This window comes from Macaca nemestrina, chromosome 13 (assembly GCF_043159975.1).
Source record: "Macaca nemestrina isolate mMacNem1 chromosome 13, mMacNem.hap1, whole genome shotgun sequence".
NCBI lineage: Eukaryota > Metazoa > Chordata > Mammalia > Primates > Cercopithecidae > Macaca > Macaca nemestrina.
The window spans coordinates 70,998,198-71,015,659 of record NC_092137.1 but is presented as its reverse complement, the minus strand read 5'-3'; the positions used below and the strand labels follow the sequence as shown (position 1 = coordinate 71,015,659).

Here is a 17,462-nt window from a genome sequence, read left to right as displayed (position 1 = left end):
TTTTTCAAACTTCTAAGCTGTCTAAGGCCTAAAAACCCAAGCATTGCCTAAAGAAATGACCAAGCTCTTTAGTCTGTTTTAAAATGCCTTTTCAATTTCAATTTTTAAAATGCCTAAAAACCCAGGCTTTGCCTAAAGAAATTGATCAAGCTATTTAGTCCCAGTTTTAAAATGCCTTTTCAGTTTCTCAGGGTAGATGCTTTGAGTTAAAATCCCATATCGGGTAGCTTTCGGGTATTTGATTAGAGAACATAAACAAGGAGTTGGGAGAAGGGGCCCTGGGATTGGTTGTGGAAGTTGATCTAAATAAAATGAAAAACCTCTCTCTCTTAACTAAAGTTTAGAAGACTTAAGGTTTTAACTGACTGTTTATTCCTCTACAGATCCTGGTGCTAAGAAACCATGGAGTGGTTGCTCTGGGTGACACCGTAGAGGAAGCATTTTACAAGATCTTTCACCTGCAGGCTGCATGTGAGATACAGGTGAGCACATTCTCCTGGGAAGTGGGCCCAGGAGTGAGCTCTGACAGGGGCCTGTGGGCATATGTGGTGACCCTGTTGGCTGTGATTCAGGGAGTCTTTTGATGCCAGCCTTCTAAAGGCCTTGCCCTATTTCTCTGCCTTGGCACCACCTTATCCTGAAGTTTCACACTTAGAATTAGTTCTGTGGCTTTGAAAAATGTATCAGCATTGTCCAACAACCAATAAATACCCACTTCTTGGGAGTCAGTGCCCAGTCTGGGGAGCTGCCTGGGCTCATCAACTGGACAGTGGGAGAAACTGTAATAAGGCATAGAAATTTTTTACCATGCTCATATGTTACATGGGGTATAGCCTGTTTGCACCTATGCCCAACGGACACACAGATAGGTTTTTTTTTTTTTTTTTTGAGGGGAGGGGGTTGGTTCGCAAAGGCCAGGAACATGGTCAAGTCCAGAAAGAGAAGCGGAAAGCAGGCCAATCGGAGTGTTGATGTGGCAGCCTTAATAGCCAGGGCAACCCCAAATGATGTCCAGGAAGCTGTCATGGAATCCCTAACTGGGAAGGAATGGAGATGACAGGCGTGTCAGTGATCAGGGAACCCCTTAGAGGAGTTGGTGGAGAAGCAGTAGGAAAACAGACAAACCTGTAGTTGTTTTTTGTTTTTGTTTTTTTTGTTTTTGTTTTTGTTTTTGAGACGTAGTTTCGCTCTGTCACTCAGGCTGGAGTGCAGTAGCATGATCTTGGCTCACTACAAGCTCCACCTCCCGGGTTCACCCCGTTCTCCTGCCTCAACCTCCCTAGTAGCTGGGACTACAGGCATCTGCCACCAGGCCCGGCTAATTTTTTGTATTTTTAGTAGAGACGGGGTTTCACCGTGTTAACCAGGATGGTCTTGATCTCCTGACCTCATGATCCACCTGCCTCGGCCTCCCAAAGTGCTGGGATTACAGGCGTGAGCCACCACGCCCGGCCACAAACCTGTAGTTGTATAGACAACAAGGTGGTGTTGGATAAGCCAACCACACACTTTTCAATGTGGCAAGTTGGTCAGGAGCAGGTAGGGGGCCTTGCACAACCCTGAAAAGACCTTATTAACCAGACCAGGCTGACCGGGCTCCATTCTCCCCACTCTGGGCTGTGTGCCCTTGGATAGAGGACTTGCCTTGCTTGAGCCTCTGTCTCCTCAACTGTAGACGTGGGGCCCAGCGAGTTGCTGTGAGGACGCAAAGAGGGGTGTTGCTGATGATATTTTTAGGACTCAACTGACATATAGAGGCCCGTTGCTCCTGGATGAGTCAGCTCTTCGCCCAACCCCTTGGTGTCCTGTCCGCCCTCTCCTGGCCGGCCTAGGCAGAGCACCACCCAGAGGAAGAGGTCTTTCTCTTGGAGGTACTCTGGGGAGATTGAGATCTGCCTGGAAACGTCACTGGTGGAGGCTCTGCAGTGGGACCTTTTCAGTCATTTTTAGAGGATATGTGGTGAGGACAGCTGTGAAGATAATGATGAGGAAGTGTTAGAGGCAGTGGTCAGAACAGGAGCAGGTGGACACAGACCCAGCTGGTGCCTTTCTGATGTGATGTGGTGCCCCCGCCTGCTGCCCAACCAAAGATTCTGGCCCTGAGCTCTGACCACTGACTGGTGGAAGAATCTGGTGGAGCCTCTGGGATACAGGGAAGCTACTCTCCCTTTCCCACATCTGAACTCTTAAGAGCTCCCTATCTTCCTTCGGGAGAAGAGTCTTCAATAAGAAAATATCTCCTGTAAAAACATCATCTCTGCAAAGATAGCTCAGCCCTAAAAATGAATGGAGAGGGATGCCCACGTGTCGCACCACCCCACATGGTAAAGTACGCCTCTCCCAGGGTGCAGGCCCCCAGAAACAGTTTCTGGACAGTGTAAAGGGCAGAACTGCGGGCTTCTGTACCTCACAGCCCCACTCCCCCAGTTGCTGTCACTTTCTTTTCAGGACTGGTTTGCTGAGACCTTGTTACAGGACCTCAGGCAATGCAGACGGATAGCCCCGGGAAAGCTCCAGTGACCTTTTTTTTCCTCCCTGCTGGTAGAGCAGAGAGGCTTCTAGAGGCGGGAATAGAGCTGGAAGATGTGGAAGAAAAAAGCAGGAAAACCTAGAGGAGGCGTGGGCGGATCAGGGCATGAAGAGCCTAGGTAACAGCGACTGCAGGTGCCGCTGGGAGCACAGCCCTGGCCAGGTCATTTTTGGGTGAAGCGGCCAGCACTGAAGCTCTGTTTCCATTGTGGGCCAAGTTTTCTCCCTTGGTGACCTTGGCAAACAAGCGAACGTGGCTATGGTCATGTTAGCAGTTCAAGGCTGAGAGCCTATTTATTTCTCCTGGGGATGGTGTTCTCTCTGCTCCCCATCAATTTGGGGTTCCGGGAAACTGGGTCATCCCCCACTGAGAATGGCAGCTCCCTGCTCTGCCGACAGGCAGATGGGAAGAAGCTCAGGCAGTTCTTCTCCATCTGCTACCCATCACCATGGAAACCGGGGGAGGAAGAGGGAGGTGGGAGGAGGCAGCTCTTACAAGGTTGTGGGCAGTCTCTCCCTCTCTTCTTCTCCATTAAGTATGGGTCCCCAGGGAATAGCGCTTCTCAAAATTCATTCATCAGAACATTTATATGGCACCCCATATGTACCAGGTGCTACACTAAGTGCTTTAGATGTATTACCTTAAAGACTTCTCATAAGGTAGGTACTGCTATTTTCATTTTAGAGGAAACTGAGGCACACAGATGGTAAATAGCTGCTAAAAGTCACATAGTTGGTAAGTGGCAGAGCCAGGATTCAAACCCAGGCAGCCTGGTGCCTAGGTCCGTGCCCTTAAACATTACCTGGAGAAGCGCTGCCTCACCAGGCTGTGAGGGGCAGTGGGAGAGGTCTGTCTGTCCTCCGCTAGACGCATGGCTTGGATGAGAAGGGCGTAGATAATATTCTTGCTTCCTTCTCTTCACAGGGTGACAGGGGTCACCTGGGAAGGCTGTCTGGCTGACCTCAGAGAAGTAGCACAGGGGCATTTGTTAAATGATGAATTTAACACACTCTAAGGTCTGTCCCTGATCCTCTTGGGTTCATAGACCTGTATTTGTCAGCAGGTTAAACTGGATTTTTTCATTTCCAGTAAAAAGTAACTGTCATAAAAGTACTGAAAGTTTGTGTAATTAAAGCAGTTTCCCATAACAAGCAGGCTAACATGGGATATCATATCTTATTCGGAATGCTAACATAATAATGTGCAGTGCAAAACACCTGTCTCACCACCTGGAATATTCACAAGCCACTGTCCCTTTATGTAGCTGGATTTATCATCCAGGAAGCCAGACCCTAACCAATTATATCTGAGTAGTAGATACTTGAGGGTAAATAGAATGTACCATTAGATGAGCATGGAATTAAAAAAATAAGAGGATTTGTTAGATTAATGAGTGTTTTTTAGGATCATTCTAAAATTGCCTACTGTATACACACACCTCTTATCCTAATACTCAGAGTCCATTGCCTACAACCACTTGCATTGCCCTCCCCATGTAGCCTTGACAATGGGACAGACAATCTAAGTCCATGAGTGAGAACTCTCACCCCTGCACAGCGCTTGGCTGTAGGCATTTTATCTGTCTCCTTTTTCTGGGCTTCCTTGACTGACTAACCCCATTGTGGAGAATGTATTCTTCCTTTGGACCTGTGAATTCATCCCATGAGGTTACAAATAAATTTCATTGGCTTGGGAGCCAGCCTATTTCTTTCAGGTGACTTTTAAAAAAATATAGGAGAGGTCAGCCATGGTGGTTCATGCCTGTAATCTCAGCACATTGGGAGGCCAAGGCAGGTAGATTGCTTGAGCCCAGGGGTTCAAGACCAGCCTGGGCAACAGGGCCAGACCCCATCTCTACTAAAAATACAAAAATTAGCTGGGTGTGGTGGTGTACATCTGTAGTCCCAGCTACTCAGGAGGCTGAGGTGAGAGGATAACTTAAGCCTGGGAGGTTAAGGCTGCAGTGAGCTGAGATTGTGACACTGCCCTCCAGCCTGGGCAACAGAGACCCTGTCTCAAAATAAAAATAAAAAACATCGGAGATATTTCAAACATACAGAAAAATGCAGAGACTAACATAATAGACACCCATACTTACCACTCAGATCAAACATATTCATAACCTCTGGCTTCAAATCTTGAAGAAACAAAATACTACAAACAAGAACTGAAGTCCCCTTTGAAGTCCTTTCCAGTCTCATCTTCCCTCCCTCCCTAGATATAATCACAATTCTAGGTTAATCTGTATCCCAGGTAACTTTAAGTCCTCTGTTTTGTTTGAGTCTTAAGGTTTAACGCTTGCTATTTCATTCTTTATAATCTCTAAGAACTGGCATCAGGAAATAAACTAATAGCTCTTTTCTTGGAAATGGGTGCATGCCTATCAAATGTGGGTGGCTCTTTCTCAGTTTGGCCTCTAAGTTCTCCTCTGTGACTCCCCACTCTCTCATCACATATAGGAGCATACGTAAGTGCAAGGTACTCGTGTGCACATGGGCTGAGGGCTCTCTGCTCTTTGCTACAGGTGTCGGCTCTGTCCAGTGCCGGGGGAGTGGAGAACCTCATCCTCCTGGAGCAGGAGAAGCACCGGCCCCACGAGGTGGGCTCTGTGCAGTGGGCCGGGAGCACCTTTGGGCCTATGCAGAAGAGCCGACTGGGGGAGCACGAGTTTGAGGCCCTCATGAGGATGCTGGACAACCTGGTGAGTCTGCTGACATTGCCCTTCCAGACCAGTCCATTGAGGCTTAGCCCCCTGGAACTAGGAATTACAAGGCATCGGGTGGGCACAAGAACGGCCAGCATCACAGTTAGGTTGTTGAAGCCTCGTTGATGGGAAATTTGATTTAGAATGTGTGGTTATTCTAATAGTAGTTGAATTTTTGTAAACTGTGAACTTTGCCACCACCAACTAAGTGCTGTGGATGTTGTCATATCTGCAGAGTCCTCTATGAAAAGTTGTAGTCTAGGCCGGGCGCAGTGGCTCACACCTGTAATCCCAGCACTTTGGGAGGCTGAGGCAGGCAGATCACGAGGTCAGGAGATTGAGACCAGCCTGACTAATGCAGTGAAACCCCGGCTCTACTAAAGAAAAAGAAAAAAAAAAAAAAAAAAAAAAAAAAAAAAATTAGCTGGGCTTGGTGGCACACACCTGTAGTCCCAGCTGCTCGGGAGGCTGAGGCAGGAGAATTGCTTGAACCCGGGAGGTGAAGGTTGCAGTGAGCTGAGATTGTGCCACTGCACTCTAGTCCGGGTGACAGAGTGAGACTCCATCTCAAAAAACAAAAAAGCATAAGAGGTATAAATATTTTCACGCCTGTAATCCCAGCACTTTGGGAGGCTGAGGCGGGTGGATCACGAGGTCAGGAGATCAAGACCATCCTGGCTAACATGGTGAAACCCTGTCTCTACTAAAAATACAAAAAATTAGCCGGGCGTGGTGGTGGGCACCTGTAGTCCCAGCTACTAGGGAGGCTGAGGCAGGATAATGGCGTGAACCCGGGAGGCAGAGCTTGCAGTGAGCTGAAATCGCACCACTGCACTCCAGCCTGGGCAGCAGAGCGAGACTCCGTCTCAAGAAAAAAAAAAAAAAAGAGGTATAAATCTTTTAAAGGAAAGGAAATTATTATTTACAGATAATGTGGTTACATGCTTATAAAGTCCAAAAAAAAATCAACTGAAAAAAATATTAGAAATAATGAGAATACTTTTATAACCACCTGATGGGTTCTTCCTGCCCATTACACAAGCAAAATCATTTCACAGAGACCATGGCATTACAGTAAAGAAAGAGTTTAACTGATGCGAGCCTGGCCACACCATGCAGGAGATAGACTCAAATCAATCTCACTGAAGCCTCAGAGGTTAGGGATTTTTCAAAGGGGGTTTTTCAAAGATTCCTGGTCTTAAACTCTTGGGCTCAAGTGATCCACCTGTCTCAGCCTCCCAAGGTGCTGAAATTACAGGTGTGAGCCACTGTGCCAGGAAGATTCAAAGATAGTTTAGTGGGTAGAGGGCTAAGGTATGGGTACTGCTGATTGGTTGGGGATACAGTTATAGGAGTGTGGAATATGGTGCTTGTGCACTGAGTCTGCCTATGGGTGGGGCCACAGGACTGACCGAGTCCCAGTTGTCAGAAATGCAAAAGCCTGAAAAGATATCTCCAAAGGCCAATCTTAGGTTCTACAATAGTGATATTATTTACAGGAGTAACTGGGGAAGTTGTAAATCGTGTGACCTCTGGAATAATGGCTGGTAATTATTTAACTATGCCTACATGTTAGAAAATTCAGGCCCCTTTCCTCTTCCTAACTTGGTGGTCTTTCATTAGTTTTCCAAGGGCAATTTAGTTTTTGGGAAGGGCTGTCATCGTTTACACTATAAACTAAATTTCTCCTGAAGTTGGCTTGGCTCACATCCAGGAATGGGCAAAGCCAGCCAGCTTGTGAGGCTAGAAGCAAGACAGAGTCAGCCGTGTCATATCTTACTTATCTTACTGTCATAATTTTGCAAAGGTGATTTCAGTTTAAGGTGGTCAATTATGCAAATATGTACAAAAATCAGAAGTTTTTGTGTCTTAACATTAACTACTTTGAAAATATAATAATGGGAGAAAATAATCCTATTTGCAAATGGAGTACAATCATAAAATATTAAAAAGCAGAATCCATTTTTTAAAACCATAAAACTTTATTAATAGACATCAGAGAAAACCCGAAGTCAGTGAAGAGCTATAATTTATTCTTGGTTAGAAAGCTTCAATAGGGTAAAGACGTTACTTCCCCAAAATTAATCAGTAAACTCAATGGATTTCTTTCAAAAATGAGGGAAGATACAAGGACTTGACAAAATGCCCTTCCATGTGAAATTCAGGATGGCTAGGACAATGTTACAAAAATAAAAGTAATTAGGAATACTAATTCCACCATGACAAAGTGTGATAAAACTTTAGCAACTAAATGGCATGGCACTAGCAGAATGGACGTGCAAAACAACGCAACAGCTTAGAGAATCCAGAAATAGATCCAAAATATATGAGAATTTAACACAGGAAAAACAGGCACTTTATAAATCAGTGGGGGAAAGATAGACTACTTGCCATCTGGGAAAGAAAACTGAGGCAGATTGCTACTTCATTTATTTCAACAAGATAAATTCCTGGTTTATCAAAATGGTAAACATAAAAAGTGAACTCATAGGGATATTAAAAAACATAGATTTATGTTTTTGATACCCTTGTGTTAGGGAAGACCTATCAAGCACGGCAGAAAAGTCTGCAATCATGACAAATATTGATAGATACGATATTAAACAATTCAAAATGTGCATTTCTATAAACCACTCCCCCGCCATAAACAAGGTAAAAGACAAAGTATGGAGGCAAATATTTTCACCATCTATGATAGTGAAAAAATTAATATTCTTAATTTACAGAGCTTACAAATCAATGTGAAAAAGAGAAACATCAATAGAAAAATGGGCTGAGGCCGGGCACAGTGGCTCAAGCCTGTCATCCCAGCACTTTGGGAGGCCGAGACGGGCGTATCACGAGGTCAGGAGATGGAGACCATCCTGACTAACACGGTGAAACCCCGTCTCCACTGAAAAAAAATACAAAAAAACTAGCCGGGCGAGGTGGCGGGCACCTGTAGTCCCAGCTACTCGGGAGGCTGAGGCAGGAGAATGGCATAAACCCAGGAGGCAGAGCTTGCAGTGAGCCAAGATCCGGCCACTGCACTCCAGTCTGGGCAACAGAGCGAGACTCCATCTCAACCAAAAAAAAAAAAAAAAAAAGAAAAATGGGCTGAGAACATAAACAAATTTACAAAGGAAAATAGTTAAGTAGCCATTATATGTAATTGGAAATATCATTTTACTAGTATCAAACATACATGGACACACATGCGTATGCATAGAGATAAGACTGGAAAGGTTTTTAGTGGTTGTCTCTGGAGTGGGAGTTTGCATAAAATTCAGTTTTTTCCTTATTTCTTTATTTCCCTTAATTTTTCTACATGGATCTGTGTTTCCTTTATAATCAGAAAGATACCTTAATGCCATTTTAATTTAAAAATAAAAGAAGACAAGGAGAGTTGAATATTGCTCCAACAGCTGCCAGGATTCCAGAATGTTTGTTCTCTCCAAGAAACAGTCAGCTCCAGCTTTGAGGGACGTGGCCTTGCTTAGGAGACAGGAATGTTCTTGAGTCTGCTTTCAGGGTTCTTAGAAGGAAATTGTTAAGAAGCTTCAGAGTCAAGGAAAGGAGGGGTGACTGGTAAATCATCTGGGAAGTTTTTAAAGATCCTGTAGCCCAGGCCACGCCGTGATCTGATTAAATGGGCAACTCTGCATCAGGGCCCAGACGTCAGTGTTTGTGTGAAGCTCCCCCAGTGATTCCAGTGTGCGGCCAGGGCTGGGAGCCACTGGACCAGAGGAAATCTATGGCTCCATTTGGATGAGGAGCTCTGTCTGTCTGGTCCACAAAGGTCTAGGGATTTTCTCAGCCCAGATCAGAGGACTTGTTGGGGCAGAGAAAGAGAGGGGTTAGGGGACCAGGAAGAGGGAACAGTTCTGAAATATACCAGAAGAGTGGAAAGCCTAGATTATTTAATGGAGATTTGGGTTTACATGAAGAGTCCTTTAAGCAGATGGAAGGAAAGGTGTGTGTGCGTGTATGTGCATGTACAGGCCTTTTTTCTCACCCCATAAGTGGTTCTGTTTTTGTCCTTTTTAGGGCTACAGAACGGGCTACACGTACCGCCACCCCTTTGTTCAAGAGAAAACCAAACACAAAAGTGAGGTGGAGATTCCAGCCACGGTCACAGCCTTCGTGTTTGAGGAGGATGGTGCCCCAGTGCCCGCCCTGCGACAGCATGCCCAGAAGCAGCAGAAGGAGAAGACCCGCTGGCTCAACACGCCCAACACCTACCTGCGGGTCAATGTGGCTGATGAGGTCCAGAGGAGCATGGGCAGCCCCCGACCCAAGACCACGGTAAGGGGGAGCCCAGGACACACCCGGGCAGAGAGGGGCAGGCTGCATTTGCAGGATGAAGCAGCTTTAAAACAGGAACAGAACAAACCTCTCCTGCCCCAGGTTAGTAGCATCCTCTTTGGGCTTCCTATTTGGCCTCTGGGAGCAGCTGCTCAGGCCCACTGAGCCCCTGACCGCTTCCTCCTTGACCTCTGCCTGAGTTTTTGGATCTAAGGAGCAGATTTCTCCAGAAGGCAGTTGGGCCAGGCACATGACACAGAACCAGTTGGTTTGTGTTTCTTTCTCCCACATCCACAGGGGGCTTCTGGGAAATTCAAGGGAGGAGCATTTAACATTGGGACTTCAGATCTGATGCAAGTCCAGGAGGCGGGCTGCACAGCCACTTCTATGAAGTTACCTTTTCTTTCCCTCTCCCCACCCACAGGCTGTCAATTTCTCTTTAACATAAAAGTAGCCAATAGCCAAACAGAATAGCTCTTCATAAAACAATATGAAGCTCTCCACGGTGGCTCATGCCTGTAATCCCAGCACTTTGGGAGGCTGAGGCAGGCAGATCACAAGGTCAGGAGATCGAGACCATCCTGGCTAACACGGTGAAACCCCATCTCTACTAAAAATACAAAAAAATTAGCCGGGCGTGGCAGTGGGCACCTGTAGTCCTAGCTACTCAGGAGGCTGAGGCAGGAGAATGACATGAACCCGGGAGGCGGAGCTTGCAGTGAGCCGAGATCGCGCCACTGCACTCCAGCCTGGGCAACAGAGGGAGACTCCGTCTCAAAAAACAAACAAACAAACAAACAAACAATATGAAGCTCTCCAAACTCAAATCAAGTTACCTAATACTGAAGCCCAAATGTTTGCCTGTGTGTCAAAGCTGTTTCCCAAGGTTCTGACCCCGACTCTTGGACGTTCTTTATAGCCGACCTTTGGCCTGAGGGCCTTCATTGGTAACTGGGTCATCTGTTGCCCTTCTCTGCTCCTGGAGACAGACATCAAAGATGCCGAAGAAGAGAGAGTGTCTATGAGTAGGCTTGCTGACCTTCCACGCAGGCCGTTGGGCCCAGATCTCATGGGTGGACCACCAGGGAGGATGCATGGGCCTGTTCCCTCACCTCAGCCCCATGGCCTTGTGTTTGTACAGTGGATGAAGGCTGACGAGGTGGAGAAATCCAGCAGTGGCATGCCGATTCGCATCGAAAACCCAAACCAATTTGTGCCTCTCTATACCGACCCCCAGGAAGTGCTGGAGATGAGGAACAAGGTAAGTGGAGGCCGTTTATCCCGCTCTTTCTTCTCCCACATTGGGGGTCTCAAGTCCCGCAAACGGGAGCTGAGTTCCCAGGATGTGCCTGACTTGCTGACATCTCACAATCTCACATGCCTCACAGGAGAGGGAAACTACCATTGACTGACCATGGCCCAGGTGTCGTGCTAAGCGCCGTACTCATGTGGTCCCGTAACCCTTTACTTAGAGCGGGGCTTGGTTTACACATCTGCTGTGTCTGAAAGGCCTGCCCACAAACTGAGTTTTAATGAATTTTATACCATTTTCCTTTTGGTTTATTTGCAATATTTCAAGATCACTGTGTTTGTTTCCGGACCTTTGCCTGACAGTTCACTTGAGTATATTTTTAATGTTACTTTAAAACTGCAGTTGTAGCAGGCACCTCTAACAGGTCAGATCACTCACAGGATAGTGTTGCAGTGTGTGGGCCTGGATACCCTACAGCACTTGTTGAAAGTTTAGATTCCTGGGTCACCCTCCTCTACCACCCTCCTTCCCTCTCCCCTCTCCCCAGACATTCAGATTCAATGGTGGGAGGGGGTGGGTGCCTAGAATCTGTATTTAAAACAAATTCCTCATGGGCTTCTTAGGATCAACTATGCCTCATTTTACTTTTCATAGTTTACAGCTCCTTCTGGTTTCATGAAAATCTGGTGCTTTACATAAATTGCTAATTCACCCTAGAACAGACTTGGAGGCCCCCCCTTAGACTGCAAGGATTGCATTATGATAGAAGACAGGCTCCCACACCGCTGGAGGACCTTTCCAGAACCCAGGCACACCAGTATGCCCCCTCCCAAACTCCACACTGATCCCAAACAGCCAGCTCACTCTCCCTCTCCCCTTTCCACACAGATTCGAGAACAAAACCGACAAGATGTGAAGTCAGCGGGACCTCAGTCCCAGCTCCTGGCGAGTGTCATTGCCGAGAAGAGCCGAAGCCCGGTACAGCAGAGGCTGCCCCTGACTGGCGGGGAAACATGTTTGCCTTCGGGGTCTTCTGTGCCTGGGGCTGGGCTGCAGGACCCTTGAGTCCTCATACCCACCTTCCCCTGTGATCTTGGGTGCTGGTGCTCTTGCTGCAGAATGGAGGCCCACCTCACAGGGGTGCTGTGAGGACCAGGGAGGACAATGTCTGATGGCCCTGGTGGGCACTGGGCAGGGGAACAGCAGCCCAGCCTGCCCACAGGAGTGATGCGGCCAGCTTCCGTACCTCCTGCCATGGAACTCCACTCTGTCCTCCCTTACTACCCCATGAAGTGGGGACTCACAGGCTTGGGCCTGGAGACTCCCAGGTGTGCCCAGCCCTGAGTGTCTCTGACCTCTGTGCCTGGTATGATGTCATCCAGCCAGAGCTCTGGGAAAATGATCATGTACCCATAGAGAGGGGGCATGAAGACAAGACCTATGCTCCTATAGGATGGGAAGGGACAAGATTGCCCACACAAACCCACATTGAGTTAGAAAGTATTGTCATTGTTTTTGTGCTTGAGATAGAACAGTGTTTTGTCTAGTGCTTAGCAAAATGGGTGAAGTTCAGAATTCTGGCATGTGTTTGAAATCACCGCTGCTCCTTGCAAGGTAGCAATGGACATGACATTTTCCTTAGCAGTAAAACTCGGGGAAATACAGGAAATGTTCCTCTCTACAGGGCAAATTGTGGTGATGCAGTGATTTCAGATCAAGACTGCAGCCCACAGGGTGGGTGCCCGTTGGCAGGAGAAGTGCGAAAGTTGCATCATCACACCTTCCTCCCCTCAACCCCAACTCAGCCAAGATGGGGAACACTGAACATCCTGTAGGGTCAAGGATAGAAATAGCCATGTTCTGGGGGGAGGTGAGAGTTTAGTACAATAAGCAAAACTTAAAAAACAAACAAAAATCTCCCCTGCCATGTATACCAAGTGCTCTTCTCAGAGTCCCTCTTCTTGGGTTTTTGGTCTTGGATTCTCGGTTGACTCCGTGATTCCCTACATTAGGCCTGCTGTGGCCTCCCTTTTGGAAGGGGCCCAGGGGCCAGAAGACCTGGCGGGCCAGGGCAGGGAGGACTGGCAGGCTCCAGGCTCACCTCCCTTTGGCTTCACTCTCTTTGCTCCTCAGCTTCAGAGTGCTGCGTCCTCAAAGGCCAAGATGAGGATGCCAAATTAGGAGAAAGGGCTGTGGAGTCTGAATTTTAGTCCCTATCTTGGGCTGGAGGGGTCAAAGAATTCCTGAAGCTTATGCAAGGGCCGGCTGGTCAGCTCCTTGGAGCCAGGGGCTCCACAGAGGTGGCAAAACCCAGTGATTTTGCCACTATCCCTGCAGGGACCTGCGGTACAGGCAGGTTGAAGATCTGAGACTCAGGAACCTTGGCCCTTTTGTCACTTACGACTGTGTGCGAAACAGGACTAACAGTTTGGACTAAGAGCACTGAAGCTGCTGTGTGTTGTGCATATAACTTAATGCTGTGTGTTGTGGCTTGCACTGCTGTGGGGGCGGGCGGGGAGGGCAGTGATGGGGAATGGCTGGCATGAAGCTTGCTTGAGCCAATGCTATGCTTGCTGGGCTTTGGCTGACTGCCTTTGGGCCACCAACTGTATTTGCATAGTGATGGCTTGGAAGTGTCCATAGAAGGGATTGCAATAAAGGTGTGTCTTCCTTCTGCTTGGGAGCATCCTTTGATTTTATTTCAGGGGCAGACTGTGGACCCCCTATATTCATCCAGCCAGTTGCAAAAATCTGGGTCTAGGGGTGAGGTAGCAATGGGGAGGAATGAACAACCCCTACCCCGAGGCCCTGAGCTGTTTCCAAGGAGCTGCATGCCATGCTGTCCCTAGCAAGACCGCTTGCAGCCACATGAATCTAAAAGGAAGCTGGGGCCTGTGCCCCAACTGCGGCGTTCAGAGAGCGACACACCCTCTGTGGTTAACTTTCAGTCTACAGAGAGCCAGCTGATGTCCAAGGGCGACGAGGATACCAAAGATGATTCAGAGGAGACGGTGCCCAACCCCTTCAGCCAACTCACTGACCAGGAGTTGGAGGAGTACAAGAAAGAGGTGGAGAGGAAGAAACTAGAACTTGATGGTAAATGACCCTGAGGCACCCTTGCTTCTAAGTCCCCAGGGTGGAGGGGAGAGCTCAGGACCACCATGAGAGGACCTTCCTGCTTATCATCAAAGAATATATCTACCGTAGTTCCATTAATTGCAAAAATGCTCTTCATTGCTCTGTTCCTGACAGTTACTCGGTTCCTTCATGACGTCACTTGACCCTCTCATAAAGGAGTTAATACTTGTAATGTGCTTAGAGAAGTGCCTAGAAATATGGCTTAGGCCAGTAAACACCAGATCAGTTTTAGCTATAATAATGATCATAGTCATCATTATTATTTCCCACCAGGTCTAGTATAAGCCTTTTAGCCTGGCAATCAAAACCCTCCACCAGCTGACACCTTTATGTCTTTTTCTCACTCCTTTATTTCAGAATCTTGAGTGAAGCCCATCTCTCCGTGTTGACTCCCAAATATTCACTCACAGTAGCTCATGTGCCCTTGTTCCTACCTTTGTCTCTTCCTGGCATGGTTCCCCTTCCTGGCTAGCCTGGTCAGTCATCCACACTTCTGGCTTCCTCTCAAACCCCTCTCCAGCTAGGAAGGCCACCCTGTCACCCTCTCTATTCCACCCAAATTGAGCTGCCCCTTCTCTTTGCTTCCTGACCACTTGGGGTCTGAGACACATAATTCAGCTTTTGGTTGTGTCCACTGGGCTAGACTGTCACACCCTCAGGGCAGGGTCTTCCACCATCTCCCCTCCTCATCCCAAGTCAGCCACCTTCCTGGACACAAAGCAGGCACTTAAAAAAACCCTTGCTGGCCAGGCATGGCCTGTAGTCCCAGCACTTTGGGAGGCTGAGGCGGGTGGATCACTTGAGGTCAGGAGTTCGAGACCAGTCTGGCCAACATGGTGAAACCCCGTCTCTAGTAAAAATACAAAAATTAGCCAGGCATGGTGGTGCGCGCCTGTAATCTCAGCCACTCAGGAGGCTGTGGCAGGAGAATTGCTTGAACCCAGATGGCAGAGGTTACAGTGAGCTGAGATCATACCACTGCACTCCAGCCTGGGTGACAGAGGGAGTCTCCGTCTCAAACAACAACAACAAAAACAAAAAATCCCTTGCTGGCTCGCTTGGAGCTCTAATGTGCCAACTGAAAAGCAAATAGAAGAACATGGCACTTTATATCCCTAGGGATTGCTTGGACAGAAAATGTAAATTTGATGAATTAAACAGTAGTTACATGCAAAGAAATCATGGGTGTTTTTAAGGGGAGTCAGCAAAAAATAAATAAAGGGAGTTGGTGGTTGTGGGTCCACCTCTTACCTGTTGATGTGCTCTGTGCTCACAACATAAAGCTCCTGGCTGGTTCTCTTCAGAGACAGGACAGGAATGAGAGCCAGGCTCTGGTCCGGCCGTGTGCAAGTTCTCCTGCAGTGTTGTCCTCCACATCTGGAGTAACATATTGGTAGGTGTGTTTCGATGAAGGAAACATGACTCCACCCTCTCCCATTGGCCTTCCCAGGGAAGTAGCAGAAATCTAAAAAGGTTAGGGAGAGCAGCTAACTTCAGCCAGAAGGTTCATTATCAGCCAGAAGGATTGATGACCACATAGAAAACAGTAATTTTTAGAAGGCTTTATTTCCTTGATTATCTCTTCTCTATTTGACCTCTATCCTGAGGTGGTTTTCTGTTTTTTTCAGGAGAGAAAGAAACTGCCCCAGAAGAGCCTGGCTCACCTGCAAAGTCTGCACCTGCTTCTCCGGTGCAGAGCCCAGCGAAGGAGGCAGAGACGAAAAGCCCTTTAGTCTCTCCTTCCAAGTCTTTAGAGGGTGAGTCCAGCTGAGCAGGCTGGGAGGGAGGGAGAGGGGTGCATCTGCAGGCTGGGAAGGTGCCCTGCCTTCCACTCGTGTTGCTCCTAATCTGAAAATCTTTCCTCTCTGCTATTTCTAGGGAATCAGAAATAGGGGTTATCGAGTTTCACGTTGTTTCACTCACAAGCTGTAACACTGCACCTTGCAGCTTAAACCCAGTGTAAGCAATGAAGAATAAGTGGCCCCTGGTTCCTTGCCTCAACTCAGACCTGGCTGGGGCTGTTAGGCCTTTCCAGATGCACTAGCCCCTTTCTCAGACTTTAACGTGTATGGGGACCGTGTGGGGATCTTGTGAAACTGAAGATTCCGCTCATTAAGTCTGGGATGTGGCCTGAGAGGCTGAATTTCCCAGGTGAGGGTAATGATGTCATACTCAACCTTAGCGGTACATTGGAATCACCTGGGGAGCTTTAACAGGCTTGATCCCACTCCCAGCTTTTCTGAGTTAAGGAAAACTCAGAAAAGTCTTCAGTCAGGTAGATTGAGGAGTACAGCCTGGAGTTTTCACATCTCTAAAGTGTGGTCCAGGTTGAAAACAGCTTCAGTAGAGAGATACTAGCTTAAAGAACTGAGTTCTAGGCCCAACTGAACTGCTAACTAGTAATAACTGCTAATTTTAGCAAATCAGATAGCATCTCTGTGCCTCAGTTTCGTTGACTGTCAGATGGGGCTCCTAATATATTCCCTTTTCATACATGTATAAGGGAAATGTAGGTGAAAACATACCTTGAAAGAGTAAAAGCAGGACTTAAATAATTTAAGATGCTATTATGGTTATGGTTAATAATATACATAAAGTGGATAAGAATTATAGTTCCTGGCCACCTAAATCGTAAAAGTATCTTTACTGAGCTCCTGGAATCACTCCAGGGCATGAACACTCCATCCCAGGTCCCCTGGACACCCCCACCAGACAGAGCCGTCCTACTCTCCAGAGAGCAGCAATATGGTGGCCTATTGGAATCTTCTCCCTCTGGGGTAGAACGGCCAAACATGTGGATTCCAGTAGAATCCCCAACCCTGAGCTCCCTCCACAAGCAAACTACTGCCTCATGTGCAGCGTTGCCAGAGGAAACCCATCTGCTTGAGGCCAGAGCCCAAGCGGATGTCCCCCAACTGTTGTGTTCATTGTGTCTCACCGTGGTGTTGTCAACCTGTCTCCACAATGTCTTCCTTTCTCTTCCCATTTGTGCCTTCATCAAAGGAGTTTCCTCCGATTCTGAATACTTGTCTCTGTAGTAAGTATAGACAGGCTGTTTACTAACTCACCGCAACCCTTGCAATGGGGGAGGGAGGATTTTTTTTTTTTTTTTCCCAAAAGAAATAGATTTCTCCCCATGTTTTTCTTTTGCGACTCACAACTCTGCCTTTGGGAAGTTTCCTGGCTGTAAAATTCATGGCCAATTCCACATGCACTATGCATGGATTAGGCTTCTCTATGGGAGATGTGGATATACACACATAGGCCACACACATACACAAACACACAGGCACACACGCCCAGAAGCAATAAGCTCCCAAGAGTTTGCAGGCAGTAGGGCCAGCTCGCAGGCACTCCCGGCGGTAGAGTGCTTATGGCTGTCAGGCGCTCACTCTTCCTAATGCACGGGCACCTTGAAGGAGCCTGTTGCCTCATCTAGGTTTTGGGCTAGAGCCTGAACTGCGTTATAAGGATGCATAGAGGGCCTGGTCTGCTAGGGTCTTTAGGACATGTGTTCCAGCCGCAGAAAGGAAATCCAGGGCTGGAGAGGAGGC

The 17,462-nt window shown here is 47.6% G+C and overlaps 1 protein-coding gene across 4 annotated transcripts in view; it reads left to right on the top strand.

The window, feature by feature from the left end:
• LOC105465224 (adducin 2) overlaps window positions 1–17,462 on the top strand; it is a 111,946-nt gene that overhangs the window by 80,217 nt on the left and 14,267 nt on the right. For all 4 annotated transcript variants that reach the window (XM_011713511.3, XM_011713512.3, XM_011713514.2 and 1 more), the window contains 7 exons: window positions 384–482; window positions 5,055–5,231; window positions 9,261–9,518; window positions 10,660–10,779; window positions 11,659–11,748; window positions 13,719–13,866; window positions 15,537–15,665. In XM_011713511.3, coding sequence (XP_011711813.1) covers window positions 384–482; window positions 5,055–5,231; window positions 9,261–9,518; window positions 10,660–10,779; window positions 11,659–11,748; window positions 13,719–13,866; window positions 15,537–15,665 — 1,021 coding nt within the window. The remainder of the gene's footprint in view (window positions 1–383; window positions 483–5,054; window positions 5,232–9,260; window positions 9,519–10,659; window positions 10,780–11,658; window positions 11,749–13,718; window positions 13,867–15,536; window positions 15,666–17,462) is intronic.